Source organism: Cyprinodon tularosa, unplaced genomic scaffold (genome assembly GCF_016077235.1).
Source record: "Cyprinodon tularosa strain WSP-4 unplaced genomic scaffold, ASM1607723v1 ctg459, whole genome shotgun sequence".
Lineage (NCBI taxonomy): Eukaryota > Metazoa > Chordata > Actinopteri > Cyprinodontiformes > Cyprinodontidae > Cyprinodon > Cyprinodon tularosa.
Genome location: NW_024039184.1, coordinates 69,358 through 91,108, shown reverse-complemented (window position 1 = coordinate 91,108; position 21,751 = coordinate 69,358). Strand labels below are relative to the sequence as shown.

Here is a 21,751-nt window from a genome sequence, read left to right as displayed (position 1 = left end):
TTCAGAGATGGCAAAAGTACTCACTTTCCGTACTTGAGTAAAAGTACAGATACTTGTGTTAAAAAATACTCTGGTAAAAGTGGAAGTACTGATTAAACTTCTTTACTCAAGTAAAAGTAACAAAGTACAGGCTTGTAAATTTACTTAAAGTATAAAAGTAAAAGTAGAAACCACTTTTTTCATGCCGTTGCCTACATTTTAAATGGATGTCTGCCAATAGAACTAGATCTCCGTTGTGTTCATTTTCAATCATCTCGTCGTCCATGCTACTATGCTAACGCCACCGCCACCAAGCTGCAATGATTTGCCGTGAATGAATACCGCCGAATCTGTCAATTCATCTTGTAGTGGTGCGTCAAATGCAACGTAGATTTCCATCCAATTAGATTGAATTTGGTATTGATGACATGAAAAATAATAACGGTAACTCCATTGAAATGATTCAAAACTAAAGTAACGAGCCAATTTTTTAAAATGTAAGGAGTAGAAAGTACAGATATTTGTGTAAAAATGTAAGGAGTAGAAGTAAAAAGTCGCCATAAAAATAAGTAGTAAAGTAAAGTAAAAATATCAGAAAAATCTACTTGAGTACAGTAACGAAGTATTTGTACTTAGTTACTTCCAAAATAAGTAGTAAAGTAAAGTAAAAATATCTGAAAAATCTACTTGAGTACAGTAACGAAGTATTTGTACTTAGTTACTTCCCATCTCTGGATGTTTTAGGTGCTTAGACCTGACAGATCTACATCTAAAGAAAAGAAAAATGCAGCAATAAATGGCGTGGGACGGTTTCTTTGGTGACTGAGGCAGAGAGGTGATTCTCAGAGATCTGGGAAGTTTATCCGAAATTTTCTTTCTTTTTTTTTTCTTCATAAAGAGGTGAGAGAGATGTGCTGCGGTTACCTGCTCTGTCTGCCCCTCCTTATTTTGGTTTTTTGGTTTCTGTCCTCAAAGAGGATCACTACTTTATCCGTTTTCTGTCCTCCTGAACTATCATGGGGAAAGTTTTCCATTTTAATGTTTCATTCATTGTTTTTGCCCCAGTCTGTCCTGCTTTCAATAAACACGAGTGCGACTCCAAACCGACTCTTTCCCCGTGAGATCAACAGATTTTATTTGGGATTTTCCCCCAAAGCGGATTTGTTTTAGCTATCCTGCCCCCTGCATGAGATCAATGACCGCAAAACGCCACATGATTTTTCTGTAAGATTGGGTGCAAAATCAGATTCAGTGCGTTCTGGCCTTTGGTCTATAGCTTCACTTCCTTATGTGGGTATTATCTAAAAGCAGATCAGTGAGTGCTAGGGTTTCCAGGGAACACTTGAATGCCCCATCAGGTGAGCAGCACCTGGACAGTGAATGTGGGGTGCAGCTCTGACCAGACTTCTCTGAGCTGATAATAACATTCACAGAGAGAGCTTGTTTCCAGTTTTGTGCGCGTTTTACAGTTCGATGCTGCTCTGGCATGTTTATATCTACTTTTCAAGAAGATTCGTTTGGTTATATATATATTTTTACTCAACATAGTTTAGTCACATTATTCCATGTATCGGGATGCTGAGGGCTGTTATTCATTACTTGTACTCCGTGTTAGCCCATGGCCGCAGGAAAAGGGGGTGCTGGGGGTGCTGCATGCCCGCTAGTGGGGAGAGGGAGACTTTTTTTAAAAATGCATTAAAAATACACAATTTATACATTTCTTGTAGATATTTTGGAGATTGATTTTGACCTTTTTATTTTACTATTACGTGTATTTGGATTTTAATTCAATCATTATGAGGCCTAATCAACGCAACTTCACTGAAGTTACGTTGTCATGGCAAGTTAGCAAACTGGACACGTCAAGTAAGCTAGTGGTCGCCGAGGAATCCCGCTCGTGGCAGCAGACTAGTAGCCTAATGACAGAAACACCAAGAATACTAGTACGGTAACTCAACCACGACAACAGAGCACAGCCGGAGTGAGGAGACTGTCCACCCGCCTATGATGGTAGTTGCACCGGCAAACGTAGCTAGCGTGATTGGATTGGACACGCCCTTCCAGCCAACATCCAGTTTCCTGCTCGGCTTTGCAGTAATGAAACGTTCTCACGGTCCGTGGCACCGGCCTAGTTGGTTGGATGGCAGTGGCTGCATGATGTGGAAGAGACTGATCAGATTTTGTGTTTGGTTTGGCATCCAGAAAAAAACTCATACAAATAAAAAAAATAAATAAAAACAAATTGGGATAAAGCCACTGACATTTCCTTTATTTTGAAGTTTAATTAATAGCTCATATAGTCACCTGAGTGTGTGTGTGATACAGACCCTGGTTCCGTGCACTTAAGTGTGTATGGCAATAAAGTAGTGAATTTCAATCCATTTATTTCTTTTTATTTATTGTATTTTAAATAGGCCTATAGGCTCATAGGTCTTTTGTCAGATCAAAATGATTTCCAGCAGCCTGATGTACCCTGACAAATATTGAATCAGTACCATATTAGTTCTGATGTACTTATGTGGTTCCTTTATTAGACTTTCTATGTTGCTAACTGCTCTGTTAGCAGACTTTAAAGGTTAGCTATTGAACTCTTTATTTAACAACATAGCAGATTCTTATATTTAGTGGATATACTGTGTTCTTGTTAATATGGATAATAAGATTTTTTATTTTTTGCTGTTTATTGTTATAGTTGAAGTTATTTACTTATTATCCTGACTGTATTTTTTTATTTATCTCTTTGTTTATGCAATAGCCGTTTATTCCCTGGATCTGATGACCTGCTGTTTGGAAATAAAGTCTAATTAAATATTCTTTAGAACTTTCCTGGGTTCTGCATGGTACACCAACCACCTGATCCTCACCTCTGCAGCGGCAGCTGCATCCTGGTGATCATGGTGAAGTTGACCAGGTCTTCCACCAGAGCCTCCCTGTCTTCCAGTCTGGTGACCAGTCTGTTACAGCCAGCCAGCTCCAGGTACTCCCAGCTCTTCCTCGTGGCTTCCTTCAGCTCATCTAAACTCTGGGCGGCAGCGATCTAGATGGACCGATACCACGCAGTCATTCTGGGAAATCAGCAGGTTCGACCTTGGAGGCAGCAGAACCCGTCCTACACTCACCTGATGGACCTGCTGGGTGAAGTGCGTGTTGGGGGTCATGTGGTTCAGAGTTAGGGGGCGGTTGGCTGGGTAGTTGAACAGACACTGATAGAGGGCGTGGGAGAAGAAGCCAATGGGCGAACCGCCGTGGACCAGACAGAGAGCCAGCAGGGAGCCGATGTCAAAGTACAGATCTTCACGCAGGGCTGGAGAACAAAGAGAGGAACACGGCCTGTGAGGCTGCTACGACAGACACGGAGAGGAGTAACAATTGTGCATTTGGTTTGAGTGTGCAGGCACCAATCCGAGCGCGGAGTGAGGCAGGTATTCAGCCTTCAAACATCACACATGCGTGAGCTCAAAACCTGTCTGACGCGCTCAACCCACTGTCCTCAACCTCAGTTCCACCTCTGCGTGCTCAACACCAGCTGCGTGCTCGACTCTGGCAGTGTCCTTACATCCGCCCTAACCCCTAAATCGCTCCATCACTATATATTGCTGGGACTATATAGTGAACATAGGTAACACACAGTTCGGACAGATGATCACTACACTGTGTGCAGAATTATTAGGCAAACAAGTATTTCAACCACATCATCCTTTTCATACATGTTGTCCTACTCCAAGCTGCATAGGCTTGAAAGCCAACTACCAGTTAAGTAAATCAGGTGGTGTGCATCTCTGTAATGAGAAGGGGTGTGGCCTAATGACATCAACACCCTATATAAGGTGGGCTTAATTATAAGGCAACTTCCTTTCCTTTAGCAAAATGTATCAGAAAAGAGATTTGACAGACTCTGAAAAGACAAAAATTGTCAGATGTCTTTCAGAGGGGTGCAGCAGTTTGGTTGTTGCCAAGCTTTTGTAGCGCAATCATTGCACAAGCAAGTGGTTCATGGCAAATTGCCAACAGGGGCGCAAGAAGCATGTTGAAAAAAGAAGATGCTAAATAACTCCCCATGAATTCAGGAGGATCAAGCGTGAAGCTGCCAGGAAGCCATTAGTCACCAGTTGTGCCATATTTCAGAGCTGCAACATGTCTGGAGTGCCGAGAAGCACAAGGTGCTCAATACTCGGGGACCTGGCCAAGGTAAGGAAAGCCAACAAAAGGCCACCTTAGAACAAGACGCACAAGAAAAAACATTAAGATTGGGCCAAGAAATATCTGCAGACTGATTTCTCCAAGGTGTTTTGGTCTGATGAAATGAGAGCGAGTCTTGATGGGCCAGATGGATGGATGGGCACCAGGCTGGATCAGTGAAGGGCAGCAAGTTCCTTATCGACTCAGACGCCATCAAGGTGGAGGTGGGGTAATGCTATGGGCTGCTATCATCAAAGATGAGCTTGTGGGACCTTTTCGGGTTGATGATGGAGTCAAGATCAACTCCCAGACCTACTGCCAGTTAATGGAAGACACCTTCTTCAAACAGTGGGTCAAGAAGAGGTCGCCATCATTGAAGAAAAATATGATATTCATGCAGGACAATGCTCCGTCACACGCATCAAAATACACCACAGCGTGGCTGGCAAGAAAAAGTCTAAAAGGAGAAAAATAATGACATGGCCCCCTTGGTCACCTGATCTGAACCCCATGGAGAACCTGTGGTCCTTCATGAAATGTGAGATCTACAGGGAGGGAAAACAGTGTCTGTGGCTGCTGCACGCAATGTGGATCACAAACAGATCAGGACACTGACAGAATCTATGGATGGAAGGATTTTGAGCATCATGGTGAAGAAAGGTGGCCATATTGGTCACTGATTTAGGTTTTTTGTTTGTTTTTGAATGTCGCAAATGTTTATTTCTGAAGTTTGAGTTGTTATATTGGTTGACCTGGTGAAAATAAACAAGTGAGATGGGTATAGATTTGTTTGTATTATGTTGCCTAATAATTCTGCACAGTAATATTTACCTGCACACAGATATCCTCATAAAATGGCCAAATCTAAAAAAAACAACACATCAATTTCCAAAAATATGAAACTTTGATATTAAGGAGTCGTTTGGGTTGATTAAGAACAATTGTGGCCCAATAATAAAAATAATCCTCAAAAATGCAACTTGCCTGATAATTCTGCACTCAGTGTACATTTGTGACTCTGCCTCTCCGCATGGTGCCTGCACCATCTTTGTTATCTCCTGCTACCAGACAGCCGGCTGCTGTGAAAAAAAATCCCATAATGCTTCTCTAGGAGAGTCTCGCAAGCATTCCACGGGCTAACGTCGGCCCCTCTGCGGCAGCCGGGGCTAACGTCGGCCCGTCTGTGCCCGTTTAATGGAAATCTTCCTCTTGGGAAGTTTTTCCTCCAGGGCTGTGTCCAAACGTCCGCCCTCATCACTATATAGTGATTACAGGATTTTAGATGAGTGTCCGAATGTCTAGTGGATGAAAAAGTAGTGGACTCAAAATTTCTCACATTGCACCTTAAGAACAGGGTTCCTACAGCAAAAGGCAAGTTAAATTCAAGACTTTTTAAGACTTTTTAATGCCACTTGAAATAAAAATTTCAGACCAAATTCACAAGAAACACAAGAAAAACCTGCTTGCAACAACTTAACCCAAAGGTTTATTTTAACATAAACCACTGCACTAATGTTTCAAATTTTGAAAAGCTTCCCATACAGGAAGAAAGCTAAAAACACACAAATGACAGATATATTTGAACAATTATTTAACTGAATTCACAAACTTTGTTTTAGCAGGGAACAAAACAAATCCGTTTTAAAGCCCCAACATAACCAGTGGTGAGTCTTTTTTGCAGCTATTTTTCTTTGTATGGTTTTCTTAGTATGTTTGATATGGTGATAAGTGGAGGCGTTGCAGAGACAAGGGTGGAACTAAACTGAGAAATACCGTCTGTTTCTCAGTAACTCCATTTTGACACTTTGTGTTTCGTGCTTCGCATGTGCGACTCCACTGCCTTAATTCCCATCGTTCTGAGCTTGAATGACTTCTTGAACAAAATCCACTGAGCCTCATGTATGTTCCCTGGTTTTAGCCATGGAGAAAACTCTTGGCTGGAGACAATTTTGGTTACATTTACACTTGCTCATATTTTCCAGACAAGAAGTTAATGCCGCATCTCCCAAATGTCCCGGCCACAACAACGCTTTTATTGGTTCCGCTATCAGGACGGAACCAATAATGGCGAGCCATTATTTTTTTTTTTATAAAAAAAAAAAAAAAAAACGGTTTTCAATTTAATATTTTATTTAGATTACAAAAATAAATCGTAATAAAAATAATCCTATTTATGATGTTTTAAAAATTAAGACCTACGAAAGACTGATTTAAGACATTTTAATACAAATTAAGGCCTTAGTTTTGTTTTGAAGAATTCAATGCCTTTTAAGACTTTTTAAGGACCCACGGGAACCCTGAAGAAGTAGTGATCATCAATGTTCACCAGACGAGCAGATATATCCCGGATTGGGATATTTCTGGGATTTGTTGTAGCGACGACTACAAAAGATGGTGCAGGCACCATGCGGGGAGGCGGCGTCACATGACCGACAGGAAGCAAAAAGTAATGATCATCTGTCAGTTGAATGAGTTCACTATAAAGTTCACTATATAGTCCCTACTCTATGTAGTGATGGAGGGGTTTAGGGGTTAGGGCGGACGTTCGGACACAGGCGAAGGGTTTTTCTTTAAACCGGATTTAGTATTTGGAACAAATGCTTTAATTGGATGAAAAAAACTAGAGTGTGATTGGCTGATGGTGTGGTTCATTTACATACATTATAGTGGCTGGGCTGCTTTGGCATCGTCCGGTGGGGGGGCGGCGCGGTTCGCTCCGCTCTGGCCTTGTGCTGCCCCTCGGGCTGCTGGGGGGGGTGGTTGCGCCGGCTGCGGTCTGCTCCTCTTGCGGTTTTGCGCCGGGCGGCTTTTCTGCTCTCGGGCTGATTCTGTGCGCGGTGTGTTTCGTTGCGCGCTGTTGGCATCGGTCTTGGTGGGGTGGGGCTGCGCTTTTGGCCGGGGGGGCGTTTTGGGGGGGGTCCCGCGGCGCTCGTGGCCGGTTCGCGGCGGATGCGCATGGGCCCCGGCCGGGGGCGGGGCCGTCTTAGTGTTTTCCTGGGTGGTGCGGTCGCGGTGGGTGTTGCGGCCGGTCGCCGGGGCTTGGTGCTGGGGGGCGGGGCGTGTTTCGGTGCTCTGTGGGGCTGGGGCGTTTCGGTCGGCGCCGTGGGGGGGCTGGTGTTCGGCGCCCGGCCCTACTTCGGGGTGGCCGGCTGCCGGCGGGGCCCGCGGACTCGTCCCCGCGGCTCCCCGGGGCGCCGGCATGGCGGTGGCTGGGGGGCTTCCTCGTGGCTGTCTCTCCTCCTGCCTTGGTGGGGTCTGATTTCCGGGGCTGGCCCCGCCTTGGTGCCTTCGCTTCTGGGGTCCCCTTGGGCGCCTGGGGCTTTGGGTCTCCCGGCGCTGGACTCAGTGCTCTGGGGGGTGTGCCTCTCCGGCTCTCCACAACCACTATTGAGCATTTTTTTCTATGGTTAAAACTTTACATGCACAAGTTCACCCTCACAAACAACTACAGGTGCTAGGCTTCAGGTACTTAGAGATTCACTTCCAAACAGAAACCCCACATTCATATCTTCAGGTAACACAGAGTACATGTCAGACTTAATAATATTACTTTAGTGATAGTTTCAAGGTGTTTGCTTTATTGTATATCTCGTACCATGTTTTTTGGTTGTGCTGTTCTTTTTTCTTTTTTTTTTTTTTTTTTTTCTCCATCTCATTACAGGTGTTGAAGCAGACTGAAAATGTTTTGTCATTGTCTCCTTCCTATCTCCTCTTTCTTTCATCTTTTGTCCTGTTTTTTTCTTTTTCTTTTTCCTTCTTCTTCTTCTGTTTTTCTGCTCTACTTACATTGCAGTGTCCATATGAACTGTAAAACTCCCTGCATAATTATAATAAAGCAATTTATATACATGAAACAAGTGGAGCGGTATGGCAATTGCGATACCGCTACACTTGTGAAAGTAAAATCTGTTGGGCTCCTTTTGGCATCAAGACAATTATTCTTATTGCCACCTTGCCAGACAGGACACTGTAAAAAAAAAAAAAAAAAAAAAAAAAAAAAAAATACATACATTATAAAGTTGGTACAGCTGGCATTGAGCGCGCAAAGATGAAACCTAAAAGAGGACAGTAGGTTGAGGACAGCGCTTAAACCAATGGCACAGTCGTTACACCATAGACACCGAGAGGCGGTGGGATCGATCGGACACCAAGTGGCTTCTGCCTACCCTGGGAGTCCAGCGCCAGATTCTTGGAACTGCTCGGACCCTCAAACACAACTGAGTTCTGGATCTGCTCCATCAGCAGCTTCAGGAAGTGTTTCCTGTCTGCTTCTCCGTCGCAGGCAGTGCTGAGGGGGGCGGTGGACTGCAGGTCTCTGAAGCTGGACAGACAGCTGACAGTTGAAGAGCAGAAACAGGGGAAAGCATCAGAGCAGAGAAAGGAACCTACCAGACGGACAGCGAATGCAATGGGTCAAAGTCGGCCCTTCGGACCAGCTCCAGACCCGCCAACAGCGCCTGGTCTCCGTGCACCTCCACCTGGGTGCTGACAGGGTATCGGTGAGGAAGCAGAGACCGGAGCAACTCCTCAGGAGATTTAGGTCTTACCGGTGTACACGGTCTGACAAAGGGAAGGATGAAAGCATGAACAGAGGATCTTCCAGGTGGAGAAAGAAGCGTTTCCTCTGCTTACCTTTTATAGCCAATCGGAGATGGCATGGGAGACAGGTGGCGCTTGGAAAGCAGGCTTCTCTTCTGGCCGCCCTGAGGCGAGGCTACCAGAGATGCTGCAGTAGAGAACAACATGAGCTGGATGATCTTACCAACAAACAGACCACATACCTGCCAGGTCAGACCTTTCCCATCCGTGGCATTGATGCAGTCGCTGCAGGCCCAGTCAATGGTGTCCACCTTCAGCCCTGAACATTTTCGGTGAGTTCCTTTGGATCCACACAGGCAGCACCGGATCAACTCAAACCACCTGAAACCATCAGGAGATATTACAGATGTCAGAAGGAGACATTTAAATGCAGAGGTGTCAAAAGTATTCATTACTCCAGTAGAAGTATAAATCCTACTGTTTAAAAACATGTTTGTAAAAGTTAGAGGATCAACTTCAGCTCTTGAAGTAATAATACAAAAGTAAAAGTAATGCAGGAAAACTTGTTAAGGACAGACGTTTTACTGCACTACCCTGTTAAAGGAACATTCTGGATGATTTCTTCTTTTGATTTAAGGGCATTGTGGAGGATTTTTGCAAAAAAAGACCCACCTTCTCCACTTGAAAAATCTTCATCTCTAAAGCTTTTAGATTTTTCTATGAGTTCCAAACTACTTTTAATTAAAATTTCTGTGAGTTTTTTTTTTTTGCTTTAGGACCTTTAAACGATACACATTGCTGATCCTAAAGGGGCTTTTCTCTGCTATTGTTTAGTAGTGATATTTTTCTCCTTGTACTATAGGTATTTTTTAAGTTAAATCATTTAAAAACTGCACATAATTAGTCATCTAAAAATCCCTCATAGCCTGACATTAAAGGTATAGTGGAAGATTTTTGCGAATTTTTGAAAAGACTTCTCCCCTTTAAAAAAAAAAAACGCACGTACACAACCCTGTACGTGCTCCCGAGAGGGAACGCCAAATAAACGCATGCAAGTCCATTTCTCCTCCTGCAATCGAGATGATCCACCTGGAACATTCTCCAATATAGCTTTAATATCTTAGTATTATAACTAATGGTAATGGTGTGAAACTTTACTTTGCATCATCTTGAAAAACTATTTATTTTGGTTTGTAGTGAACAACAAGTTGGGGCAGCACCGAGTCCAAGCATTACAGGCTTTTGGGAGGGGCGGCCTAGTGGTTAGGATATACAGCTTGGAATCCTGAGGTTCTGAGTTTAAGCCCCACTCCCAGAGACTGCCACTCTGGGTCTAAAAGCAACACCCTTAACCCCACACTGCTCCCAGGACGCCGCACAATGGCAGCCTGCTGCTCCCCAAGGGGATGGGTTACATGCAGAGTATTTGTGTCAGGGTAATGACAATAAAAACGCTCGATTCAGAAAGAAATTACTTTTCTGGATGAAACTAATTATTTTAATGTTTTTTCTTTTTCTTTTTTAAATATCAATAGGCCATATAGAAAATGAGATTAAATGAAACAAAACTATTTTTAAAATGTAAGGAGTAGAAGTAAAAAGTCTAGAAAAATAACTACTCCAGTAAAGTACAGATACCCTAGCCTCGTGAGACCATCCTGATCTCGCGAGCTTTCAAGGTTTCAATCGCAGATCAGTCTGGAGACTCTCAGTTAAAGAAAATTTGGAGCCGTTCACCAAACGAACGTCCAATCAGCGTTGGCTTTGAGGCGGGTTGAGGTGTGACGCAACGAGAAGCGCGACAGTTCGGTCTAAAGAACATGGCGGCTTCAGCCGATGAAGCTAGCGTTAGCGTGGCTATCGAGCAAGTTTTATCGGAATTACAGAGTATTTCTTCACTGAAAGAAGAGCAAAACACTGCTCTGGAGGCTTTTCTCAGAGGAAAATATGTTTTTGCTCTTCTCCCGACTGGTTTCGGCAAGAGTTTGATCTATTAATTGGCTACTCTTCGTCGTCGCTCTGTTAGTACATCATATGCTTCGTTGATCTGATTGGTTTATTTGGCCCGTCTATCACCAACATAGGCCAATCAGCTAACCAGTATTTTCGCCCCTTCCCAAAATTACTTCAACGGAAGGTTTCCAGATGGATATGCGGAGCAAATCCATCTGGGGGAGTCAGGTTACAGATACCCAACATTTCTACCTAAACAAAGTAACAATGTATTTCTACCTTCTTACCTCTGTTTAAATGTGTAGAGAAGTTTAACTCCAGAAACAGTTCAACATCTTTGAAGGATAGAAAAAAAACTACTGCTGTAGAAAGAAAGTCTCATTAAATATGAACCAAAATGATCCATTGCATATATGGCGGCTGGTTTGTTTCAAAGCAAAAGTCTTTTTCTCGTTTGAGTTTGTGAAACAGTAGATCTTTACAATTTAGACAGACACTGTGGTTAGCCAGTCATGGCAGTTAGCATGTTTAGTGAGAGCTAAATTAGAACATTGTCCAGAGGACCGCAGAACCAGCTCTCTGTTCACAGTGGCCCCCCGTGCGTTTCCTCTGGGATCTCTTCAATGTTCTCCACCAGGGTGTCCTCTGAAGCACAGCTCCAGGTTCTCCCTGAATGTTTGGGCTAATCAGGTCTTTCTAATGCTTTCTAGGGCGACAGTGGCGGTGGATGTAGGAGTTTGCCCTGAAATCGAAGGGTTGACGGTTCAAGCCCCGACTCTGACTTTCAGTGTCGTTGTGTCCTTGGGCAAGACACTTCACCTGCATTGTCTACTGATGGTGGTCAGGGCAGCTGTGGCTACAATGTAGCTTGCCAACATCAGTGTGTGAGTGTGTGTGTGAATGGGTGAATAAATGTAGTGTAAAGCGCTTTGGTCAAATTACCTGACTTGAATAAAGGCGCTATATAAGTACATGCCATTTACCATTTCTGAGAAGAATGTCCGATTCCAATTCTTTTATGAAATCTGATTTTTATTTTTTTATTTTTTTTGCGTTGCCGTTCACATTTCCAAATATATGCGACTCGTATGTGATCTCCTGTGTGAACTGCACTCAATAAGATAATTAGATAATGTCCACTCTAAATAAGACAATGCAATAGTTCTTTTCTTATTTTAAATGGAAATTGTATTATTCCATTGGCAAAATGTCTCACTTACCTTTTCAATTCAAGAAAAATTACTTATTTAAAGAAAAAATTACTTATTCAGATTAAAATTTTTTTTTTTGCAGTACATCTGACCAATTTCCTGTTTGGGAACCGTGTCGGCTGCTACAGATTAAGTGACTGTAGAAGAGGAATCTCCAGATGGCCTCCTTAGCTCAGTTTCTAGAGATGTTATCGGACTTCTGCTCACTAAATGCATTTTAAGAATATCAATGAGTTTTAAAGTCACCTCTTAAACTTGGTTGGTTAAAGTGTCCAAAGCATTTCTGCGACAGAGACATTTTAATCATTGGCCCTGTCTTTACATCTGTCTTTATACCTTATTAATTCACTAAGAAATGTAACTATGACATCAGTTAGAGATTCCCAATGTAAATGCGGCTGCAGGTTAAGCACAATATGACGTACCCTTTCTTAGCAGAGTGTGTGCGTCCACTGCTGCAGAGGCAGGGGACAGAGTCGCAGCGGTTATACACCTCCAGCAGCTCTGAATATGCATTTGCCTCCAATTCCCATGATGCATCTCTGCACAGACAGAAAAAAAAAACACGACAGTGAATTTTAAATGCTGGAATCCTCTCAGGGTTTCACAAACTGTAGTAGAGATCATCAGCTTATTTCCACAATCTAGCTGGAAGCTTTAAATAGTTTGTCTTTTGGGTTTAGGATCTGCCAGGTTTGGAAGTTTCTTCCGGATGGCGGTGTTTCCCGGGAATTTTTCATGTTTTTTTTGTTTTGTTTTTTTTTCTGGCCAGAAGAAACACTTTCTTCCAGAAGAAACTTGGAAGGTCAAATTTACTGGAAAGTTTCATTTCTTTTAGCAAATATTTTGCCTTAAGCAGTGAATGGATCCTGTTCAGCACAGATGGACTCCAAATGAATTTCTTACCGTTCTGGGATGTATATTCCCATCCTGACCATCTCCTCCTGGAAGTTCTCCTTGTTGTTGCAGAGAGTACATCTGAAGAAGAAGAGTCCTGCACTGTGGGCCTGACGCTGACCGCATGGAAAAAACAACAAGCAGAAAATCAGTGAACATCCAGGAATCTGTATAAGAATTAAACTCTTCCTGAAAAGGACAAAGATGCTGGAAAAAGAACAGTAGGTGTTCAGAGACTCTAGATCACTAAGAGATGACCCTAAAGGAAAACCATCTCAAAGAGCCTATTTGCTGTGAATGTTTTTTGAGTTTTTAAGAATCACTTTCATTTCAAATGGAGCACTTTCTCTTCACTTTAAGGCCAATATAAAATGTCTCTCTGGACCAATAAAAACAGCCACTCCAGAAGAAAGCCTGCTTCTGGAGAGGGGCCATCAGGAAAATGCAGTTTGAACAGATTCAGTCTTTTAACCGAAGAAAAAAAAAAAGATGAAAATATAAAATCTATACAAACCATTTAGAAAAATAAAGTAGGAAAAAATAAAAAACTATAAAATAATAATCTGAGAAAACAACAAATATACACTTGTAACCTCTTTCAATTAAATACATTTTTAAAGTTTTATTTCTGGTTTGAATATATTTTTTCAAATAAAATTCACTCAGTACAATGCAAAATAATTAAATCAAAAAAAGTAATTTTTTTCTCAAAATAAGGGCCTTTGTTCTTGAATTGAGGAGGTAAGTGAGACCCTTTGCCAATGAAAGAAGACAATTTAAAAATAAGAAAGAAACTATTGCATTGTATCTAATTATCTTATTTTAAGAGTAGAAATACTCATTCCATTGGTAAACTGTCTCATTTACTGACTTAAATTAAGGGTAAATACACTTGATCTACGACATTTAGTTTGTTTTTCCAGTGGATGGGGGTAGTGGTTTTCTAAAAGTATGTTAGATGTGACTGGGACACAGCAGATCGCAGAGAATCAAAGGCTCATTAGAAACAGAATCAATAATTAAAAACATCCACATTTACTAACATCTGTAATTATATCTAAGGGAAACATATTCCAGGACATTACTACTTTTTTCTTTTCTTTCTTTCTTTTTTAATGCTTTTTTGGTACTATAAACACTCTTTTTAGATGATCTGTTATATTTTTATCTTTAATGGCATCTTGCTTTTAGTCTTTGTACTCTATATAAGCTACTGGAACCAGAATTTCCCTCAAGGAGTAATCCCAAGGGATAAATAAAGCAGAGTCTAACAAGTCTAAGTGTAACAGCAGCTTTTAAAATCTGTTTATCAACTTCTTTAGAAGATCTACTGAACGGTCGGTGGTACCTGCACACAGTCTCTGTGGAACCAGCTGGTATGGCAGGACGGACACTTGAGGACAGAGTAGGACAGGATGGGATCGATGGAGTCCAAGCAGATGGAGCAGGACTGAGGCAGGCTGAAGTCTGAGTCCACGCTGAGGGTCTGAGTGGGACTGTGGTCCTGACAGTAAGACCTGGAGGCAAACACACATTTACCGGTAGTTAAACAATGTTCCCGCCTCCAGCGTCTTCTCATCGCCGTCTCTGCTTCCAAAGACCTTTACATGCCGGTTTTTAATCATTTTTCCTAACAGTCTACAGCTGTTTTTATGCATAACTACACATGTTAACACGTTGAAATGAATATTCTCCGTGGGACATTTCCTCTTACATAAAAGTTTTAATAACTGGAAAATAATATTTCATCTGTTTTCCAGATGGGGGGTAGACCTTTTTTTTTTCTGAGCGTCTCCGAGAGAAATAATATTAGAAGGCAGGATTGTAATCTTGATGAACTGACTGCAATGATTAAGTTTTTTAGGTGGATTTTCCCACTTAAAAACATATTAAAACTACTTTATTCCCACTGATCACAGCAAATATAGCTGCAAGGCAAAGAAAGGATAGAGTAGGTCCGCCCAACGCGCGTCAGACACACTTTTGCACCGCGCAGCCAGAGCAGCAAAGCTGCTTCAGCCGCGCGTCAGAACTAACTGGTACAAGCAGCAAAAATGAAGCAGCAGACGCGATTTTGCTGCTCTTGCTGCGTCCGGTGTGAATGTAGCATAAGGTATAAATGTGTGTGCTGGGCTTGCAGAGCTTTTCTCTCCATCTACGGACGTAAAATCAATCTGTATTTTTGCAAAAATTCCTTCTGCCTTCAGAACTCCCCACATCTCTTGGTTAATTAATACATATACGTTATGAAGAGTTATTTAAAGAATTTGTCCCGAGTGATCCCTTTTCAGGAAAAAGAACCGGAGAGAGAACGCTTCAGGTGTAGAAACAGAGTTTTCCTTTAACAAAAAGGAGAATCAGGTTCATTTTATCTCTAGAAAGCAGCAGAAACTAAACCAGAAAGCAGCTCTGCTCATAGTCTGTATTATAAGAGTGTCATCAAATGTTTCTCTGATTCATTTTGTTATGAAGATAGCATGTAGCTGCACAAGCTTGAGGGTGAAAATAGTTGCTATTTTAAGATAAAACTACTGCACTAATCTTAATAGTTTTTTATGTAACTTTTCTCTCCTCTGTATTTCCCCTTTATGCTTTCTATTATTCAATTAATGAATAAAACCCGTATAAGCATAAGCATACTAAAATAAATGCATCACTACAGTCTCTAAGGTTGAAATAAAGTACTAAAATAAAGTCTTTAAATCCTAAAATCGTCTGCAGTGTCTGCTAACGGCTAACTGATGACCTCGTTCTTCTCCCTCTGATTGTGAAACTCTGTGGAAACCTCCAATCTTTACCTCTGGCTGTTGTCAGCCGCTGCAAGACGTGGTTCAGACGTTGAATTTGCCCTTTTAAGTCATAAAAGAGCTCAACGAAATCACAGAAGGAGTCTGATAGTGCTTTTGAACCACAATTCTCAACAGCTGTATTTCACCACTGTTATGTTTACAATAAGAACCGGATGTCAAAAGCAGTTTAACCTAAATGTGTTAAGTGTTTTACACTGTGCACCATCATGCTGTAATGGGAAATCTTCATTGTTCATAGATCTGGATTCTATGATTGTGTTGTTTGGGTTCGACACTCACGGGAACATCTCGGTGAACTGAGTGATGAACATCTGGTTCCTCCCACAGGGGAAGTGGACCACCCTCCTGCAGCTCCTGACGTTGCAGCCGGCGCATGCTCCCTTCTTCTTGCAACCAAAACACGTCTGCAGCACAAACACACAAACATTAAGGCCTGCTTGTCTTCCAATAGGGAACCTAAAGGTCACTTTCAGCTACGGTCGGCTTTTTGAAAAGACTCTACAAGTTTCCAGCAATCCTAAATCCATCTAAGGATAAGAAATATAAACTTTCTGAGACAGAAAAAGAAAAATCTAACCTTAAGATTTCTTGTGTTTAAAAAGACAAATGTTTTTTATTCTACTGGCTCACCTTCACAGGTGAGCCAGTAGATTTAAGGTTGTTAGGGCGACGAGTGTGTGTGTGTGTGTGTGTGTGGGGGGGTCTTGGACTAAGTGCTGAAACCGTACAGGACAAACAGGAAAAGGAACACTCCAGGTTGAATGACATTTTTAAGTCTTGTGATTAACTTGACGTTTTGTTATTAGTCATTTAGGTTCATTCAGCCCTAACCCTCTTCAGCTCTCAGCTCTCTGGGCGTAGGTTATGTTTGTTAAATCTGTCGGATATGATGTTCCTCTAAACTCTTCTGGTCTAATCGATCAGTATGAGTCTCCTTTGTTGTTGGGTCAGTTCATTTTGTTTAAGCAGTTAATTTCCAGTTGTGTCATGTTAGATCAGAAGTTTTTCCTCTTCAGTTAAATCGTGTTAAAGGCACACTATGCAACATATTTCAGTTAATTAATGTGTTCAATAACGTTTTGGATGATTAAATGAGTCATTTTAGGTCGACCAAAGGTTTTCTCGGCCGCCCTGGTGGTCTGTAGGGGAAATACTGTACTTGCAATTGCAGGAGCCCTCGGCCCGCACCCACAGGCTCAGAAGTCTCGTGCATCGCGAGAGTCGGTCTTGCTTTACGGCTTTGTTATTTAGACACATGCATAACAAATAATGTATGAAAACATGCTAAATTTTCAAACTCGAAAATTGGAACAAAATAGTCACTTACCGCAGTAGACATGGTGATTCGTTGCGTTCGCCTGTCTGCTAAGCTCAAAACAACCGCGCCTGGCTTGACGGAGAAACCAGGAGAACAGCTGAGCATATTTACGACAGTGCACTTTTACTTTCGCCCTCTGGGGGGAGCCTCGCTGGAAAATCAACACCGGTTGCATAGTATACCTTTAACTTTAGTCTTTTCATTTGACGTCTTGTCTGATTTGTTCTTTGGAAAAATGAAACCAACTCTCTATTGCTTAATGGTTAGAAATGGTTTTGATGTTGATGAGAACCTTTGCAGCTGAGGGTTGACCAATAAAATCAGAGCACTCACCAGGCGAGAGGCCCTTCGGATCTCCTGTTTGATGTCATCCACCAGGAAACCAAAGACGCCTTCGCTCTCTTCTCCTCGCTGGTAAACTCCACTCGACGTCAGCTGCACAACACATCAAAAAGCCTCCTGAGCAACAAACAAACTGCAGGGTGCGAACTAGCCGTAACCAGAGAGGCAGCAACCTTCACTGGAGCCGCTCTGAAGCAACTTGTTCTTCAGGCTCCTGTTTCCAGGTTCCTCATCTTTTAATGAAACAGTGATGAACCAAATCTATCAGACTGAAGCCCTAATCTACCGATTTGTATTAATCTCAGATTTCATTACAGCTGACCGATGAACAAAGCATCAAGATCAAATGCAAAAAAACTGCATAACCTGCATTAAACGCTCTGTTCTTTTTGTGGAAACGCTCACTAATTATGTGGAATGTAAACAATAAACATACGATTACTTGTCAATTATTGGTTTTAGTTGATTAAAATAAAGTTGCTGCATCTGCTTAACTGATAACTTTCACTTAAAGGGACGTAATGCTGCTGCCGTCCACTAGAGGGCACTGTTCATTAGTAAGCAGAGCCTCACTGGCTCTAAAAACCTGTTTAAACATGGGAACAATGGGCTTTTAGTGGCAGCGGGAACAGATGCGTGTCCACCCAGGTCAAAAGACTCGGCAAGCGACCTGCGTTAAAATCGCCTCGGCTCTGATCGGCATGCTGTGGAAACACAGAGCCAGTCGACCCGCTGAATTATTTGATACCATTGAACGAAGGTAAACACACCGCGCCAGTCGCTTCTGATCTAACAAGCAGAAACAACTCATATTACATTCGATTAACGTGGAGCACCTCCAGTGAGAGGGATTCAGACAGATAATAGAGAGAAACAATAAAGCACACTGACTACACCCTGTGGCTCTCTGTTGTTTACTTTCCTGATTTTTGTCGCTCTGGTGACATCATCAATGCTAACCCAGCGTAATGGTGTCACCAGACAGCTGCAGGAGGGCAGAGGCCATGCAGCTGCCGGCGAGGGGATAGAGCAGCTTTTTTTTTTTGCTGATGTGAGCTAGATACTGTTGAGCCAGGGTGAAAAACATGCGTTAACCCGTTATTTTCAGTAGGAAGGAGGCTGTATCTGTGAGGGAACTATTGTCAGAGTGGAGCCATGCTAGAATAGAACCATGAAAGGATCCAGAATCCAGTCTCGATTATTTCCACTGTTTAAATGAAAAGTCTGGTCATATTCAGAATAAAAACTTCTGAAAGTACTTTAAATATGAAATTATTCCATACTGTTCAATAAATAAAAAGTTTTTTTAATTCAGAGTAATTTTCATTTGAATGCTTTACTCGGGGCTTCCATGTTTTTCAAAGAACACTACTGCCACCTACTGGTTTGTGACGTCACGGTGCGGTATCGGCTGTTGATCAAGTCCCAGTGCTGTATCTGGTGTTTGTCACAACGCGCTATTATCGAAGTCATCTTGAAAACATTCTTCTTCCAAATGTTGGCTACATATTACAGAAGTTTAAAAGCAAATCCTCCCTCTTCAAGTTGGCGATGCAACGACCAACCCGTCCGTGGAGGATCAGGAATCAGAAAGGTGAAATAACTAATTTTTTTTCACTTTTTACCGATGTATTCCAACATCCAGCTGCCATGCACGTGGGCATTGTCAGTTTCACTATAGCTCTGGTGAATTTCAATGGTGAAGTCCTCTGGAAATCTTCAATAATTGTTGTTGATTGCAGATGTGTCTAGTAGTTCCCATTGATTTTGCTTGTAAAGTGGGGAGAATGGCGCTAGGCTTACCGCACCGTGACATCACTGCCGGAAGATGGCAGGAGGGAGGTGGTACTATATTTGGGCAAAAATGGCCGCTCCCAGACTCGGTGATGCCAATGAAAAATATTGTTTTTATTTTTTTACTGATTAACGCTAAATTAATTAAATCACCACAAACGTATTTAGTTTTTAAACTTTTCCTTTAATGGATCCAAGGATCCCGAATTAACTTTCTGTGGTTCTGTTAGTGAAAATAAACTCCTTCAGTTCTCCTAAATGGGCCCATTTAGCAGCGCTGATGGAGGAGCAGCAGAACTTCTCTGATCAGAAGGAGACGATGATAGAAAACTGGAGGACATTACGATAAACCTTTGGAACATGCTAGCAGTTAGCATGCTATATGGAGAAGCTTTATGAGGAAATTACCTTCATGATCTGAGTTCTAACATTCCAACTAGGGCTGGGTAATTAATTGCATTTGCAATACAATGGCAATTTAACAAAACGCAATTCTGAAATCGCAAAGCACTGATTTTTAATCTGGCTATATTTAAGAAAAGCAGGACACTAAATGTCTCCCTCCAGCCCTTTAGATGGAGGTAAAACACTTGAAGTGGGATTGCCTCAACATACAGAAAGATAGTGAGAGTTGCAGCTAGCACGCAGATCCATGCATGCATGAAGTAAACACTTTGGATTCTGGGCTAGCAGACTTTCAAAATCCGAAAGCCTGGGGTGAAACATCTACAAATTTGGGGTTGGTGCAAAAGAAAATTGAAATACAATCGCAATTTTGGTTAAAAATAATCATAATTTAGACTTTTGGCAAAATGATTCAGCAGTACTGTAATTCCAACCTGTTTAAACCTCTGCTAACAGAACAAAGTCTCTCCCAGAACTGATAGGTGGATTAGACTAAAAACAGAGAGCTAGCTCACAGTTAGCGTCTGCTTGTCTATTAATGATAGTTCTAAATCTCTTTTTTTTGTGGAAATTTTATGCGTTACACATTTTTTATTAATCTTTTCTATATCCAGTAGGTTCTATTTTGTTTATCCTATAAATTAGGTGTGTAAAAACTTTTTTTGTTGTTGTTTTTTAAGTATTTAATAAAGCTGGGTCTAAAAACTGTGTCAAGGTGCACAGCGGAGAGGGCCTGCTGGGATCTGATCCAAGAGACTCCTGGGTTAACGTCCCGCTCTCTCAACAGTCAGCCAAAGGAGCCTGTGGCCAAGCAGCCAGGGAGCATCATCAGGAGGAAACGTAGTGACACAGTGAATGGCTCAGATTGAGACTATTTTAGGATTATTACAAACTAGGGCTGAACGATTTTACCAAAAATATAAATTGCGATTATTTTCAACCAATATTGCAATTTTATTTACCGTACTGTAGATTTCACTTTGCACTATGGACAATCAAGATGTTTCACTCCAGGGTTACAATTTTTTAAATCCTTGCCTGTCCATTGTTGCAGGACTTTACTGCAACTTTTGTTTGGTGCTCATTTCTACTTGCATCCATAGAGCTGTGTGCTAGCTGAAATCCATTTTAAACATTTTATTACTGGCACTTACAGTGCCGGAGTTAGAAAAAAAGTGTGTCTCCAATTTGAAATTTACATTTTATTGCATTGTGATGATATTGAAAATGCAATTAATTGCCCAGGCCTATTACAAATGACCTCTTTACATATTTTTTAGGGATGCAGCACGATATTGGGATTTTGGCCGATATCCGATATGCCGATATTTTAAAACTCATGTAGCCGATAACCGATATCGATACCGATGTTAAAGCTGGACAAAAATAAGCAGTCATTGAAAATAGCAGTTTTGTTATCCATTTCTGACACTTTGAAAAATAATATACTCAAATATATTTTCATATGCTGATATCAAATAGATTTTTAAAAACGCGGTATCGATCTATTTTACTTTCAAAATCTCGTGAAATTTCATCGTTCTGTTACAAACTCTCGTGATATTTTGCAAATTCTTGTGAGATTTTGTTAGTAAAATAGATCGATACCGCGTCAATATATCAACATATAAAAATATGGCAACGTTTCGTGAATTTTCGGGGGATTTTGTAGCATAATGACATATGATGTCATTATGATGACATATGATGACATATAGCAATCTTTCCTTAGTAAAAGAGATTGATATGGTGTTTTTAAATGGCAATATATCAGCATATGAAGATATTGTGATATTTTAATGGATCAATATTTTTTCCCTCGTCTTTAGAAGTTTTTAAGTCTGTAAAAAAGAAGTTTTTGAGGAAGAAGAAGAAGTAGTATTTTTTTTTTTTTTAGACTTTAGAAACTCAGAAGCTGATCAAATATCGGGTTAAATATCGGTGGGGGGGCCGATGTCCGATATTCAGTTTTAAGGCCGATACAGGCCGATACCGATAGGGGGCCGATTATATCGTGCATCCCTAATATTTTTATTACAAATAGCCGTTTATTATGAGTCATTTTACATTTTTTGAGTGAGAATACATTTCAATCCAATTCTGAAATTGTTTGAATGTAAGCATAGCTAACGACTCGATGCCATCAGCTGGGTCTCTTTATAGAGAAAACTGTTAATGAATCGGTTTGGATAATTTGATTGAATTGATTCTGTAAGTCATATAAAGATGCTGTGATATGAATTAGCGGCGTATAAATAAACTGTTTTGATTTAAACTTATCTCAGCAAATAGAACAGTTTTTTTTATTTCCTTTCTTCTTTGCA

General features: G+C 41.3%; 1 protein-coding gene across 1 annotated transcript in view; it reads right to left on the bottom strand.

Annotated features, from left to right (window-relative positions):
- g2e3 (G2/M-phase specific E3 ubiquitin protein ligase) overlaps positions 1-21,751 on the bottom strand; it is a 28,671-nt gene that overhangs the window by 2,402 nt on the left and 4,518 nt on the right. The window contains exons 3-13 of the mRNA XM_038300907.1: positions 17,220-17,321; positions 15,848-15,972; positions 14,107-14,275; positions 12,768-12,874; positions 12,287-12,403; positions 8,954-9,078; positions 8,791-8,884; positions 8,548-8,718; positions 8,325-8,479; positions 3,099-3,283; positions 2,844-3,016 (exon numbers count right to left, since the gene is read on the bottom strand). Of these exons, the coding sequence (XP_038156835.1) occupies positions 2,844-3,016; positions 3,099-3,283; positions 8,325-8,479; positions 8,548-8,718; positions 8,791-8,884; positions 8,954-9,078; positions 12,287-12,403; positions 12,768-12,874; positions 14,107-14,275; positions 15,848-15,972; positions 17,220-17,321 (1,523 nt within the window). The remainder of the gene's footprint in view (positions 1-2,843; positions 3,017-3,098; positions 3,284-8,324; positions 8,480-8,547; positions 8,719-8,790; positions 8,885-8,953; positions 9,079-12,286; positions 12,404-12,767; positions 12,875-14,106; positions 14,276-15,847; positions 15,973-17,219; positions 17,322-21,751) is intronic.